This window comes from Bemisia tabaci, chromosome 10, assembly GCF_918797505.1.
Source record: "Bemisia tabaci chromosome 10, PGI_BMITA_v3".
NCBI lineage: Eukaryota > Metazoa > Arthropoda > Insecta > Hemiptera > Aleyrodidae > Bemisia > Bemisia tabaci.
The window spans coordinates 18,329,672-18,346,363 of record NC_092802.1 but is presented as its reverse complement, the minus strand read 5'-3'; the positions used below and the strand labels follow the sequence as shown (position 1 = coordinate 18,346,363).

General features: G+C 39.7%; 1 protein-coding gene across 9 annotated transcripts in view; it reads left to right on the top strand.

Annotated features, from left to right (window-relative positions):
- The window catches only part of Rdl (Resistant to dieldrin), a 334,060-nt gene that overhangs the window by 113,918 nt on the left and 203,450 nt on the right, over nt 1–16,692 (top strand). For 4 of the 9 annotated variants that reach the window (XM_072305143.1, XM_019045972.2, XM_072305140.1 and 1 more), the window contains exon 3: nt 4,056–4,123. The exons of 2 other annotated variants lie outside the window; for them this stretch is intronic. In XM_072305143.1, coding sequence (XP_072161244.1) covers nt 4,056–4,123 — 68 coding nt within the window. Of the gene's footprint in view, nt 1–4,055; nt 4,124–13,065; nt 13,134–16,692 lie in introns of all 9 variants that reach the window. 3 more of the 9 variants (XM_072305142.1, XM_019045973.2, XM_019045970.2) reach the window with 1 other exon arrangement.

Here is a 16,692-nt window from a genome sequence, read left to right as displayed (position 1 = left end):
AAAAAACGTTTAATTTCTGTAATCTTTATTCCCGTTTGTGACTCCATGAGGGGTATTGTCTTGACTCTCAGTATAAAGGGACTTTAATTTCATCTAAAAGAGTTTAGACGCATTTCGAAGGGAACTCGACTCGACTTCGGAAATTCGACACTTACTGCTCTCTTCGCTATCACGGCAGTTGGGCCAGCAACCTCCATCGGCGCCTCTTTCGAAACTCCCTCTTTGATAGCTTAACCGGGGATCCCTTTTTCCGTCACGTCGAACGAGCCAACACCCGGAGGGATCGGTTTCGAATCACCGGCGGCCCGCGCACCTGGGCCGGGGTTTTTCCGAAGCCGCTCATGAAAATGCATGACGTCACGGGCGCGAGAGCGAGAAAAATTAACACGACCCGCTTCCCGAGCGGAAAATCGCGGGAGCGATGCGCATAAATCGCAGAGCCTCCCACGAAACAGCGCATCTGCGTTTTCCGGGAGTCCTCGGAAGCTGTATAACGATGCGGATGAAAGGACTCGTCCCGAAATAGAGTTATGTCCTTACGTCAGAGGAGTTCGGAATAATATGTAACTCATCCGCCCGCCCCTTCAGCGCGGGCCTTTTTTCGGCTCGGCGATTCGGAATAAGGCATCGGCCGCGAATACTGCCGCGCTCAGGGAGAACGCCGTATGAACATTCGAGAGTTGCCAAGTTGCCAATGCAATCCGAATAATCGTATTGTCTTTCACTGACAATAAGTTGTGGGCCTAACGTAATCTGTACTTAATTTCTACTCAAAGGATATGAGCTGAAGTGAACCAAAAATCTAAGTAAATTAAGTTGCGTGGTTAGGTTAGGTGCGACTCGCTTCACGAAAACCGCGTGAATCGCGTCCGAATCCGCGGTTCGGCTCTATTCTGCCGTGCTAAGGAAAAACGCCGTATGAGCCTTCAGACGTTGCCAAATTTCCTTTGATAAAACACGAATTTCCTGGTAAACTTATGAGTACTATCCTTCCAATTATTCAGATAATTTTGTTCGCAATTTCACCTTGAGCTCCTGAAAATGTCAAAGACAAACATTCATATCTTTACTCAAAAATTAACCTTTTTATCGGAGCAAATTAAGCAACATTGAATGTTTATGCGACGTTTCTTCTTAACATGGCAGTGTAACTGCCGTGCTAAGGAAGACCGCCGTATGAACATTCGAGGGTTGCCAAATTTCCTCCGATACAATGTTTATTTCTGAGTGAAGATATGCATATTTTTCTTTGACATTTTCAGGAACTCGAGGTGAAATTGCGAACAAAATCATCTGAAAAACCGGAAGGAGTGTATTCATAAGTATACCAGGAAATTCGTGTTTTATCGAAGGAAATTTGGCAACGTCTGAGGGCTCATACGGCGTTTTTCCTTAGCACGGCAGAATAGAGCCGAACCGCGGATTCGGACGCGATTCACGCGGTTTTCATGAAGCGAGTCGCACCTAACCTAACCACGCAACTTAATTTACTTAGATTTTTGGTTCACTTCAGCTCATATCCTTTGAGTAGAAATTAAGTACAGATTACGTTAGGCCCACAACTTATTGTCAGTGAAAGACAATACGATTATTTGGATTGCATTTTGCAAAAAGGAACCAGGAACATTCCAATGTTGCCAGGGTTGTGCAACTTACATTCTTTGCAAAAAATTACTGAAATCATGCACAAAATTTTTACGAAGGTAATTTTCGTCTTTTTGTCGTTAGTTGGGAGTAAAGATAAAACGTGTTCAGATCATCAGTTTATTTGTAAGGTAAAAAAAGTTGCACAATCTTAGCGGCATTAAAATGCTCTTGTCCTTTTTGCAAAATGCAATCCATTTTTCCTAATTTATTCGGGTCAAACTAACTTCGTATCGGAGAGAAGATACAATGATCTGTTATCTCAGGAGCTATAGACCAGATCCTTGACACCGCGATACGCGCCCTCAGCGTTCCGATAATGGCCCTTACTATCGATCAAGTAGGGAGCGGATGACGTCACTCGCTAAACGCAAACGATTTTCGCCCATTAATTTGTCAACGATGCGGGAAGTGGGATCTTTTCACACGGATCTCGGGCACGGAGAGCTTTTCAATGGTCTCAATAAATGTAGATGTGCTCCGACGCTGCCAATCCGTTCGAGACGTGTGATTTTCGGGGAGCGGTGAACCCTGCGGACCGTTGAGTGTCGGCGCCACCGCCGGTCCAGGTTCCGTTTGAAATATTTATAGCCCTGGCCCAGTTTGGACCCGGGGTGAAAAGAGGCTACGGTAGCGGTTCTAAAATTCTGCGCCATAACCGGAAATCCGGGTTTGCTCGACTTATTGAATGCCGTTACCGAATATCCGGGCGCATGTTGCCTACCGTCAAAGCGGTATCGATTAGTGAGGATACGGACTCTGTAGGAACTCCGGGTTGAAGAGATCCGATTTTTTTTCTTTTTACTTTCTCGCTCCCCTAAGAGGAAGTATTGTCATCCTGCAAGGGAAAAAAAAGTTGAAGTTTCATCATTTATAAACGTTTTAAGGTCCCAGGAGTCAAAATAACCATTCTTGAAAAATGTGTGTCCGTCCGTCAGGCGGCCCCCAAATCTGTGTACAGCGATATCTCAGAATCTATCTGTTCCATTTCATTCAAAATTTGCGAAGAACACCACATCTACGGTCTCATAGACCGTATTTGATAACGGTTTGATGTATCGTTTGGTTCAAAACAATAGAACATAACCGCAAACCAAACTGTAAGGATTTAAGTTGGAAAAGCTGAAAATGAGAAATTTCCTGACAATTTCCCTTTGAATTGGCATTTGGTACTCAAAAGAATAAAAATCTGTTACAAAAGACCCGTTCTCTCAGATTTCTGAATTTACTTTTGAGGCTATGTTTATGTTTTGAACCAATCGATATCGATATAATCTCAGCCGTTTGATGTATCGAATACGATCTATTATCCACGTCAAACAATTTTGGGGTGCGCTAAAATCAGGAAAATTTCCAGCAAAAATTCAGAATAATTAGTGGTTTGTTTTGAATACCCTTGACGTTACGGAAAACTGAGAGAACATGGTTCAGAATAGTGTCGTCTGAAAAGATTATCTGAAACTGATGATAAACGCTTAAGGCTGTCTACCCAGGTCCGAGATGTAAATCAAGAGTATCGTCATGATAATCTCATGAAAAAAATCAATGTCTGAAGCTATTTTTAAACTGTTACTCTGTGTAATCAAAAGTGTTCCATGCATAGTGTCAATTCAGATTGTAGTGCTGAAAATATACTTACTTATTGTCTGATACTCTAAAATTGATCTGCGGAGATAAAATTTTGAATTTACACTACGCATGAAGAATTGTTGGTTTTTTTTAAGAAGAAAAAAAAAAAAAAATCAGACTGTCACTTTTAAAATTTTATTCCGATGTGTTTTCGTACAATAACAAATCATCAGCTTTATATAAGATAAAATCACTTTTTCTTATCAGTGGCGAGGTTTGAATGATCGATTATCGATTTTTCCCCATACGAAGCTATGGTAAAGACTCGATTATTAAGTGTTCGCTGCGAACACCCTACATATCGATCCTTTTTCATAGTTTTAAATGGCAGATCAATCGATGTATCGCAAAGCACGCAACGCCACTGGTTCTTATCCAGGGCTAGCCGCTCACAAGTCATTATCCAGAAAAGCAATTCTCACGTGTGTAATGTATATCATTCAGTGACGATTTTACCAGTTGGCAACACTCTTTTACTCAATTTAAATTAATTAAAAAATATCTATTTTAGTGAGGCAAACTGCCCGACCAAGAATCGATTTTTTTTACGTAGCTTAAGTGCAGAAAAAACAGTGTTGCCAACTTTCAAGAATCGTCTTGGACATCTTTTATTTTATTCTTATACACGAAATATCTGTCTGGTGTATATTCATTTGGAACGTATATTTTATTTTATTTGCTCCCTATAGCAAAGAGCTATGTCGCATTCCATGCCTTTCGTGTCTTACAATTCAGTGGTGATTTTTGTTAGTGTGCGACTTTAACGAAAATATTATTTTCAGGCCCTCCAGTCGAGGTCGGGGTGACCATGTATGTCCTCAGCATCAGTTCCCTCTCGGAAGTGCAAATGGTACTCATCCCTTGTCTCCTCAATAGTTTATCTTGCACTTGAGTATACATATATATACAATTGTAGCTGGACCCTCGAGAATGCTGACCGAGCGCTGTGTATTTAGACGCCATCTATCGATTAGATTTAGTACTAGACGTGTTCTCCTGCCTATGAGTGTTTCTTTAGACTTTTGTGTTGGTGTTATATCATCGCGGAGCGTTTCAGAGAGAGGCTTTTTGCCTTCCACAATTTTATCAGGATATTGATTTAAGCATTATTCTTGATGATGAATGATTTTTCAATCACTAATACATTTTCAATTTAAAATATAATTTTATTATCTATTCTGTAAGTATCTCTGTATTCAGCATTACACACAAATGAACATCACATGAATTATCGACACACGAGTGTCAGTTATTGTATATTTAGTAGACTGCTGTACCATCGCAGGTGAGCGTCTCTAAAACGCTCCGTTTTGTCTCGTTGAGAATCATGCATCCATCAAAGGGTTGCCAAGTTTTGAGGAAATTCCAGAATTTTGCAGAGTGCAAGCTCAAAGAAAAAGTCAGGAATTTATTCAGAGCTTGACCGCTCTGCGCCAAAGGCAGTCATTCCGCTCACAGAGTGCTAACCCCTTCTTTTTTGTGAGCCAAACTTATTGTTTGCTACGTATTGGCACTGTAAATCATTATTAAAGATATTTTTTGGTAGACGTCAGAACCACGTGTGGAAATAATCAAGGTAATCAGATTCCTGGTAGCATCCAACATGCTGGTAGATTTTTACCGAAAGCCGAAAGCATGTTAAATTATAGAATTCAGGCGATTTACCTTTTCCCAAAATTCGAATGAAGCTCAATACCAAGTAGATTTATAAACACATTTTACTGTGATCGATAAAACTTTAAAATCGAGGACATAATTTTCGCATTGCCTTGCTAAGGAATCACGCCGCAAGAGTGTTCAGACGTTGTCAATTTCTTTCATAAATTTTCACTTTTTTCCTCGAATTTCGCAGAGAACTTAATTTGTTTAATTCAGTTCAATGAAGTGTCTGCAACTTTCAAAGAAACATATACAAGACTATTGCTCTAAATATAATAATAAAATATATATATTATACTTATAGGGATACATTTGGCAGCGTTCGGATAGACGTACAGCGTTCTTCCTTAGTACGGCATTATGGCAGTCACGGTAGACAGAACAGGAGCCTAAGCAGATGAAGAGTGTGAACTCATCTGGATGAAAGCATACTTTTGTTTGTCTCCATTTAAAACGAAGGAGAAGGAAACACAAGCTGTCATACTTATTTTTCCACGTGTCCCGCTGCACCTCTGTTCCCGGGTTTAACAAATCGTAATGAAATAATGAAATGCACCGACGGAGGTCGTGGTGGAATGACTGGCCCTCCGCGATCATAATTCCATTTTAGTTCTCACTTTCCCTCCCCTACCCCGACGCACTCACAACCCACACACTCCTCCGCCACGCTAAGTAGAAACGCCGTAAAAGTCACCAGGCGTTGCCAAATTTCCCTCGACTAATCACGAATTTTCAGGGAAACTTTTGGATACATCCGTTTCGATTTTTAACGGATTTCGTTCGTAATGTGGTCTACAAAGTTCAAAAATTTCAAAGAAAATAATCCATACCTCCTTCATGAATAAATGCACTCTGAGAGGAAATTTGGCAACATCCGAATGCTCATACGGCTTTTTTACTCAGCACGGCGGTCCTCTCCGACCGTGGAGAAAAATTCCCCGCACACGTTCCTCCTGAAATGTGATTAAACGTAAATTAGGATTGTGGGTCAGGCCTCGGCGCCCCCAGCACAGGGACTGGAGTTTCTCACCTTCTACTTTAATTGCGGCGACGCACTTTGCCGAAAAGGAAGCCTTTTCATAATTGTCAGAGAAGGGAAAGGACGAGATTTCTCACCCGCCTCAACGCTCAGTGGGCGACGGATGGTCGAAAACGGGTCCGTGTACAACTTATACTACGCGAACTTCACAAAACGCCTTCAATTCTGGATGATACCGTACGACTCACTCTCGTGCTGATTTAGTTGTATCACTCCAAACCGATACTCCGGTCGCTACTCTAGGGTGCTTCCAATCTCGATCAGACCGACTCTTGTCACTCAAATTTTTTACATGAATCCTCGCCGTTAAGCCTATTATTTACCATCCGACTTTTAATACTGAATCTAATTAAAATCAGTTTGCAAACGTTTGTCAGTGTAAAAGGAATTTTCTTCTGTACGAGATGAGGTCTAAAAAGATCGATAAGCACATCAGAAAAATGTTCCTTGTTCGTTTTTGCCTGAGGAACTTTAAAGTTAATAGGGAAAATTTTCGTTTCTCGTTTATCGGACAACTTTGTGACCATCCGCGGAAAACGCCACATTAGCCCAGCGAAACTCATGATCGAATACGCCAAAAATTGCTGAAAGGAATAGAGAGCCATGATTATTTTGAGTTTCTAGCTCAAAAAATTGTAGTTTTGGAAAAAGCTACTTAAAATCCTAAGCTGCCGTGTTCCAAATTCGTAGCGAAATCTTCGCATGAAAGTACAACTTTAAGCTCTATCGGCATGCAAACTAACAAAATGGCTCCCAATTCCGCTTCAATTTTTCCGTCAAAATCGCAGAATCCGATTTTCTTACGTAAGTCAATTTAAAAATTTTCTTTTCTCGACTAAGATTTTTTTCCCCTTAAATAGTCAGAATTAACAAACAGTATCATTACTTAGCATACCAGTTACAATTCAAAGAGCGCCGGTTTTTAAATCCTGGCTCAAATGTAAGATTATTCCTTCCAAAGTCACAGGGCTCAGAGCATATTTTTTCGGTCACCAAAATTTGGACTGCCGTCCACTGAGCGGCGAGATGTTTCTCTTCCCTTCGCTTTTTATATTTTTGATAAATGTTCCACGCTCGAACCCGTTTTCGGTGCTTGTTAAACCGAACTTCTGGCAAGAAGACAAAAAGGCGCCCAAACTCAAAAATATGTTCGACTTCGCCCGCTTTCCCCCGCTTTGATACTCAAACCTCAAAGTTCGAGACCTACACTACCGTGCTAAAGAAAAACGCCGTATGAACCTTCAGGCGTCGCCAAATTTCCTTTGGCAAATCACGAATTTCCGGGAAAATTTTTAAATATTTTTCCTCCAATTTTTCAGATAATTTTGTTCGCAATTTCACCTAAAGTTCCTGAAAATTTCAAGGAAAAATATTCCTAGCTTCCCTAAAAAATAAGCATTTTATGGAAGGAAATTTTGCAACTCTCGAATGTTCACACGGCGTTTTTCCTTAGCGCGGCAGTTACGCTGCCATGTTAAGAAGAAACGTCGCATAAACATTCAATGTTGCTTAATTTACTCTGTGAAATAAACTTATTTTTTAGGAAAGTCATGAATATTTCTCAATGATATTTCCACTCACTTTGGTCAAATAACCCTTAAAATTCTCTGAAAAATTGGAGGGAAGATACTAACGCGTTTTCCTGAACATTCGTGATACGTCGAAGGAAATTTACCAACGCATGAAGGCTTATAGGACGAAAATTTGTAATATTTGTCCGTTTAATCTTCTTCAGCCTTGTTCCTTCTCGAAACTTTAGTAACCGTCTGTTAAATTGATTATATTTGCTCAACATCATGTTTGTTTCTTCCAACTCCTCCTTCCTCACTCTTAAACGATCAATTTGAGTTTCGACTCAGTCGGTACAAGCTTGAAATGTATGCATGTATTACCCAGATTCCTGAAATAAACCCACAACAAAATAAACCCACAAACCCACAGACAAATCACACTATCATGCGTCCTTATCGGACAACTCATTAATTCACCAGTATACACTCATTTTTATTTTCAGGATTTCTTTACGTAAAACTTGACGATGATACGTTAGTCACGGAATCTTATTTTGTTCTTATTTTGTTATTTTAAATTTGCGGAAAATAGTTAGGCGTGTTTATTCACTCAAAAGACATATAAGGAGTAGCCAGTGCATCGGATGGGTCTATACGGTGGCAGGAATGGTATATGCTGTCGCGGTGTATATATGACGATAATGTTCACATTTCCCAAATAGTTCTGTCTTTGGGTTTTGGCATATATATTCATTAGTATTTTCTGCTTATCTTCTCAAACCTTCAAAACTTGATTTCATGACCAGCGTAACGGACCAATTATTTCTTCTGTTCACATTTAATACGGTTTTATGAATGAATTCTAGTCCAGTTCATATATCCGTCGAGGGGACGGTTGATTATGATATCTTACGCATTTTTCAACAAAAAATCCGACTCACGGGTCTAGTTGCGAGTGTTATAAAAATGAGTGTTTGTTTACAGGTCATAAATTTCTAATGCTGTTTGTATGTCTCTCGTAAGAATTACAATCAAAGATACAATTATAATTGCAATTATCTTGATCACATTTCTATATTAGTTATTGAATGAAGGATTCACACTTTTTCTCCATGATTTAAAATGTCAATATACTAATTTCTTTTTTTACTGTAATGAGTTGAAACTTGTAATTATTTGCTCATGCTTTATTGTTGCAACATGAAAACATATTTATTAAAATGTTTTTCAGGGAATCGCGCAAATGTATCTTTTGTATATGTATATCATGTGAATTGTTTTACTGTCCTAAATTTCGTGTATAATGACAATTTTTAGTTTCAGGTTTGGCGGTGTTGTCATTTGTTTGTCATTTTTTCCCCCATTACTGTGCAGACTCACTCTTTAAATCCAACCGTTGATGTAAATATTGCCATTTTTACCATGCGATTTGTGGACTAATTTTTAGTTTCAGCATGAACATTTCAGTCATGTTCTTTTCATTTGTTAGAATAATTTTAAGTTCAATCAAGAGTTTGAATGAATCCTGACAATTCGTGAAATGATAATTTATTCCTTAAAGGTAATTACAGTTCGTACTTTGTATACCAAATTGAGACAAATAGCGCCCAAAAATCAGCACGTTTCGCGAACCAACAAGTCCGCTTGATTTTTGCCACCTATAACCGCCGCTATGCGGAAGACAGCAATGACTTCATTCGAAGTTACTGCTCTCTTCCGTAAAACTACGGAAAACTGCCGCACATAGTAAGAAATCCGTAACTCCATTCTAGATTTTCCAGTTTGTTTCCTAGCAATATGCACTGGAAAAAAAAAAAACACATTGGATCTAGAGTCCAGACTCTTGAAAACATTAACATAAGAAAAAATACTCTTGATTCAATCGGATCTTTGCTTGAATCAAAACGAAACCCGCTTAAATTAAGAGGCTTGGTTCTTGATTTAAGCTAAATTCTGATTGAATCAAGAGTACTTTTTCTTGTCGATGTTTTTAAGAGTCTGGACTCTAGATCCAATGTGTTTTTTTTTTTTTCCAGTGTTCTCTATGTTTAATAAGCCCATGAAATTTGGCTTTTTAGTGACCATCCTGCTTTCCAAATGAAAATTTTATCGATTTTCCCTCTGATCTCCAGCAAAAATCAGACAAATTTCCGACGAAAATTGCACTGATTCATTTCATAAAAAAATTGAATTATTCGAGTCAATCTCGCAACCTTGCAATGGAGTTACGCTCCTTCGTCCAAGTAACGACCTAATGGCCCATTATCACTGGTCATCCTGTAATGGAGTATTTTGGTAGTGAAATCGAAAAAAATCCGGATGAAGTTACTGCGTTTTTCCTGTGAACGGCATACGGGGTCGCCGCACAGTGGTTCGAGTCAATTAGAGAGGTCAGCCTCGACAATTTCGACTAAAACTGCAAATTTTGATGTTTATTTCACCACATTTTAAATTTCAAGGGGTGTTTTTGGAAGAAAATTTTACGCAAAAACCCATGAAACCACCTTCAGAACCCCAAAGTTTCGTATAAACGGAGTTACAAGCGTTTAAAGTTTCCGAATTTTGTCCGACCTCTCCGATTGACCCGATCCACCGTGCGCCGGAGAGGAGGCGCGCGGCAACAACGATAGACGTTAGGGACACATTTACATTTTTCCCTCGTAAAAAAAGAGCTGGAGAGGGAAAGAAAGGAGGGCTCCCCCGGAGGAAGACGCGAATCCGGCAAAGCGCGATAAATCATGTAAACGACTTCATTTCCAGAAAAATTTCTCGCTTTATTCTTTTCCTCCTTTTTTAATTCCTCCACCGGAGCCCTCCGTCCTCACCTTAGATCATTTTTCTCGCCCCCCCCCCCTTCACCCCCACCGCCACCCCCCACCCCCCCGGTCGGTCGCGGTGCCTGCGGTTTTCCGTTTCCTCTGAAAACGGAGTCTTAATTCGTCGCTCCACTGACGAAAGAACGTAACTCTCTTACACGGCTGTGGAATTTTCACTCGTAGATCGTGCTCTCGCGAGGGTGCCAGACAGCACTTTGAAAAAAAATTCTCAGCGTTTTTACCAAGGTCCATTGGTACCTTTACCATCTCACTTTTTTTACCAATTATTGGTAATTTTACCAAGACAGACTGGTAAGCTTACCTAAAAACCGGTATTTTTACTGTTTTTTTTTTTTTTTCAGGTAAGAATACCACTTTTATTGGTAATCAATTCCCGGTAACTTTGCCATTTTATCTCGGTAATTCTACCACAGTCGATAAAAAATATTGGCGTTTTTACCAAGGTCCAGTAAAATTACCGAGAAAGTTCAATAATTTTACCGAGATTTCTCGGTAAAATTACCAATTCTATATATGGTAATTTTACCAAGAAAAAACTGGGATCAAATAGAACCCTGAATTCTTGGAAATTTTACCTTTTTCTTAGTAAATACACCGAGGTTTTTTTTTTCAGTGCATCTCTGACCGAAAATGTCACTAATTCGCCCTCTGATTACACGCATTAAACAGGACATTTTCGAACAGAAATTGGTTGATCATATTCTTGTAAGCATTTGAATATTTTTGTCAATTGTGCAACCTTGGAATGGAGTTACGTTACTTCGTTTGGAGACCGACGAATTTCGTAATTCGTGCCACGGGGCAGAAAGGGGGTGGAAAACGAGGTGAGGCAGGCCGCCAAGTTCCCGAAAAAAACACCGCGAAAGAAACCATGTCACAAATAAAGAGTGGTAATCTAAAATATCAAATATCACACTACTGCTCAGCAGCCCTCCATAAAATACGTTACGTTACAAATAGGATTTCTTTACCCCCTCATTCCCCCTGCTCCCCCCAATACACTTGTAATGCGTGCTGATATATATGCTCCCCCCCCCCCAAAAAAAAAAAAAAATCGCATACTACGTCACGATTTTTACGTAAAGATTTTTAACGACTCCCTTGTCCCATCTCACTAAAAAGTAATAATACTACTAATGAACCTCTGTTTTTCGCTTCCCTTTGTAGACGGGGAAAATAATTGAGATAAAATTAAATAAAATAATAACGACATAATGTTGATCCAAACATTATCAAGTTGGAAAATTCAAAGAAAAAAAGAGGAAATCGGAGCAAAAGAGAGAATTCTACAATTTTTGAAACAATGCATTAAAATTAAATAAAATAGAAAAACTACAAATGAAGAGAAATCCTTTCTGCGTTGCTTAATGCGGCTGTGTACCGTGTAGCCCCCTCCCTTACGCAGGCTCAGACCTCCCTCTCTCACTCCTAAAACGTCAAGTATTATACTGCCGTTCTAAGAACGCCGTATGAGCCCTCAGACGTTGCCATATCTCCTTCAATAAATAACGAAATAACCGGGAAAATTATGAACATTTTTATTTAAATCTGTCAGACAATTTTGCTTGCAATTTAATCTAAAGTATCTGAAAATTTAAAGGAAAAATAGGCATAAATTTCCTAAAAAAAATACATGTTGTATCCGGAGATATTTGCCAACCCTCGAATGTTCTTACGGCGTTTTTCCCCTGGCACGGCAGCATAAACGGCCACTGAAAATGAGAACCGGGTGAACGGATATATCACAGAATATTTCGGAAATTTAGCAACGTGGCCGCGTCTTTTATCATCGGGATCCCTGCTCCACTGCTGAGAACGTTTGTCTCCACCCCCCCTCCCCCTTCCCTGGAAAAAAGGAAAACTTATTTTTACCGGGGCAGCGGGGAATCGGGGATCATGTTCAGCGGTGATCAAAATTAAACAATTTTTCGTGCTCTGAATTTTAAACTCCGATAAGGACGAGATCCTCGCTTTCGTCGAGTCTCAGTTTTGCCCCCCCCCCCCCCCCAAAAAAAAAGGAGAGAAAAAAATCACCAGATTTTACGGCAGGTTGCAAGGTCTCAGGATATTTGAGTTTATGTAAACATTCTGAAAATTGTACGTATGTGATTTTCAAAGGGGAATCGTCTTTCTAGTAGGTCTGTGATATGCGGAAATTTGACTTGTGCAGAATTAAATCAGCTCATTAATTCAATGATAACGGGGCAAGGTGGTCACAATCAGTGGCGTGGCGTGCTTTGTGATTCATCGATTGATCTTCCATTTATACCTATGGAAAAGGATCGATAATCAGGGTGTTCGGAACGAACGCCTTAATAATCGACTCTTTCTCGTAGCTTCAAATGGAGAAATATCGATAATCGATCATTCACGCCTCGCCAATGGTCAAAATCAATCATTATTTACTCCTTTCACTTGGGGGCCGTCCCCAATTACAAATCTCTCTAAGGAAAAAGCGCTACGTAACGAGCTTAAGTGATTTTTTTTCGAGTTCTATAAAATTTTTCGTCAGTCTTCTTTAGAAGTTTCAAATAATCTCACAAATATTCTCTGCAATACTTTCTTTTTTTTTTCGGACTTGGTCCATCAGCGTATTCTGAAGAAATTTTCACCTTCTTGAGAATCATTAAAATACTAAGTTTGACCCAATTTTCATGTCAAAGCAACCAACTAAAAATGACACTGTTAATAAACTGTCCCCTTTATGGAGATTTGTTAGTGATTCGGACTGTTTTTCGGACTGCAGGGCCCCCTGTGGAGGTCGGCGTAACGATGTATGTGCTCTCCATCAGCTCTCTGTCCGAAGTCAAAATGGTACTTGACCCTCCGTTTCTTTCAAACAAGCGTAGTTCATAGAGATACCGCATCCTGCACCCCGTTGTATTCTATCATTTTTATCTCTTTATCCAATCTTATTCGCATTCATTTTCACCGGCAATTGCATCGACTTCATTTAGTTTCGTTTACCTTTTTGTCGAGAAAATTTTTCCTGGGGTAAGTCAAACGTAGGCGTGCTCCTTCGAGGCTGAATTTCTATTCCTACAGGGAGAAAAATTTTATTTTGGATCAATAGAAATTCCAATCGATAATTCTCGGACAAGAATGCTCCTTAAGTCAACGGGAAATCTTCTTGTTTTAAACGGTGTTCCTGTCATTTCAAAGAGATGTCCTTTCTCTGTAGAGACATTTCTGATCGACTCAAAGAGGAATCTAGTCCGGCCATTATGAACTGGAAAAGTTTTCTCTAAGTAATCGTTTCTTAAACAGCTCTGCGCCAATTGAGGACTCCACATGATTCCCAATCTGACCAAATGAGAATATTGAAAAATGCCTTCACTGAACAAACACTTCGTTACTGTTGAAAGGACTCTTGCTATATTTGATCCATAAAGATCCTTGTTATCCACACCAAAGTACATATTGTTTAGGGTACCAGGGTGTTGTCAACATGACAAGAATCCTTGTCATCGAGACAAAACTATCGTTTCCATAACAAAACAGTATACAGGATAAGAGCTGTCTAAGAACCAATATGTGTAGATATAGAACCGAGGTACTGATTCTCGTTCGTTCTTATAGTTTCCTTGCCCGCAGAGGGCATGTCTACGTTTCTCGTACCCTCTCGTTTTTCACCCCGGCTTGTTTTCTCATTTTTGAACAACACAATTTTTTGGGATTCCACCAAGCTTTTTTTTCTCCATGCAGCTTTCGTTTAGACGTAACTTTTTTGAGAATCTTTTTTCCTCCGAAGTCGGTAATATATTAGTCTCGCGCGTGATGTATTATAGTTGGACGTAGTTCTGCCGTACGGAACTATGTGCATTAAGGCGTGAGCCTCGAGACCCATAAGAATGTATGCATAACAGGGCTCACGTCATAATGCACAAAGTTCCGTTTGGTAAAAACGCGTCCAGTTTAGTTTGTTTTTCAGATTGTAGCTGAATTTGATAGATTCCTCTTATTTTTTACAAATATTTTCCCCCAAGTTTACTCCCAATACTAATCAGTCCAGTGCATTTTTATTTGAAATAAAAATTCTAAGAGAATTATTCGATCCAAAATGTATTCAATTATAAAGTCGTCTCGTTCACAATAAAAGTGTATAGGCACCTTATTAATATGTCCGTAACAAGGATAGTATTAAGTTGAACCTCACGACTGCACCACCTAAGAGCTGAGTAAGAGATTTAAATTAATTGATTAATTTATATCTGTAGCTTTTTATGAAACCTTGTGTCTCACACATGCCATTCGATCGAAACAAAACAATGAATTTCGCTAAAAATAAAATTATTTGTCTCGTCATTTCATTCTCTCGCTATTGCGTTGTGATTTGAAACAGGATGAGTCTTCTGAAACGAGGCTTGAACGTAAAGAACAACAGGAATAAACGTTTTTTTGGCATCAAACTTTGATTCAACATCTATGTCGCTTCTAATACATTTTCACACTAAATTTAAGTCAGGAGAACAATTGAACGATATGTCACAAACTGTTTCACATCAATCGCACATAAAATTTAAACAGTTTTAAAGCATTTTTCGCAACACGTAGAATTAAGGACACAACAAACGCTTGAGAACACACGTTGAAAACAATTTGCAAGATGGTATGTTTATCCGGGTCAGGTTTTCTCCCGTTTTTCAGTGGGAAACCTTGATTTCCGGAGACTAATGTAAGTCCAAATTTTGAAAATGCGCGATACCAACCACGCAAATTGCGCATTGATAAGGGGTGTATTTTTGACGTTTCCTTTGTTCGCAACAAGATTTCCCTGCGGTTTTACCCAAACTTAATCGACTACATTTTGCAATGGGGGACTACTTTTTCTGGCTTATTTTAGCAACGAGACAATACTTGTGCCGTTAGTTTTATAACGTTGCACTTTTATATACTTTTATAAATCGGCTAGTAGAAATAGTACATTTTCATTTCAAAATATATTCCTATGTACAGTCCAGATCTAGTAAATTTGCTTAACTTTAGTGTGAAACAAATCCCATTCGGCAATGGAGGTAAGATTCAGTGGCGTGGCGTGAATGATCGATTGTCGATATCTCGCCATTTGAAGCTATGGTAAATAATCGATTATTAAGGTGTTCGCTGCGAACACCCTATCTATCGATACTTTCTCATGGGTTTAAATGGCAAAGCAATCGACATATCGCAAAGCACGCCACGCCACTAGTAAGATTTTCGGCACCCCTGCCGACAACCTCGCAGAACAGCAGGGGAATGCATGAGTAATGTTTTCAGTAATTAGCGTGCGAAAATACCATAAAAGCTGCCGCCACCCACCCCCTACCCCCTCGGTCCATGCAGCCTCCGTTAATGGTATTGATTGAACACTCACGCATTCCCACTATTCACATTATTCCCGCATACTCCTCATATCCCCTTTTTCACCCCCTGCAGCCCCCTCGCCATGACTGCATGCAAGGAAAGCGGACCAGAGCGCTGTCGCGCTAAGAGAAAACGTCGTATGAACATTCGAGAGTTGCCAAATTTCCTTCGGTACAATGTTTATTTTTGAGGAAAGCTATGAATATTATTCCTTGAATTTTTCAGGAACTTCAGAGAAAATGGCGAACAAAATTATCTGAAAAATTGGAGGAAAAATATTCACACATTTCCGCGCAAATTCGTGATTTACCATGAAGGAAATTTGGCAACGTCTAAAGGTTCATACGGCGTTTATCCTTATAGCACCGCAGCAGCGGATAATAGCGCGTCCGGGTATGCATGTGCATCGAGCGCAGAAATATTCAAAATTGGCGGGGGGAAAAAAGAACGCGGCAATTTGGATCGCGAGTAGAGACGCCAAGCCAGGCTGAAAATTGCTGAGTCCCTCTAGGAGTGGAAAAATTGCGGTTTAACCCACCCGTTTCTGTTTAAAATTTTGCGGGAAACAGGACAGTGTCGATCAGAAACAATATCTTTTACAGAACAATGGCGAGGCGTGAATTTGATGATCGATATTTCCCCATTTGAAGCTATGGTGAAGAATGGTCACCTGTCGGATCATGCTCGAAGTATCGAGGTCCATAGTCTCCTTATGTGGGTACTCCAATAAAGGTCTGCATAACCCGCAATGGAGATGTTGCACGTGTGAAGAATTTGCGATTTGACTGTTGATTCTTATGCAAAAATTTGCGAGAAACAAGATGGGGCCACTGATTTTCTCTGAAATCAACTCCCACGCTCAAAAAAAGCTCTCAAGTTGAGGCCAAAATGGACGGGATATCCCACGCTACCCTGAGAGTCCACCTCTACATCAAGATAAACTCTCCATGCAAAGATAGGGAGGAAATACATTAGCAGGGTTGCCGTGTTTTCAGTTTTAGAGTCCCCAAATAAAGTGGCAGCCCTGTCA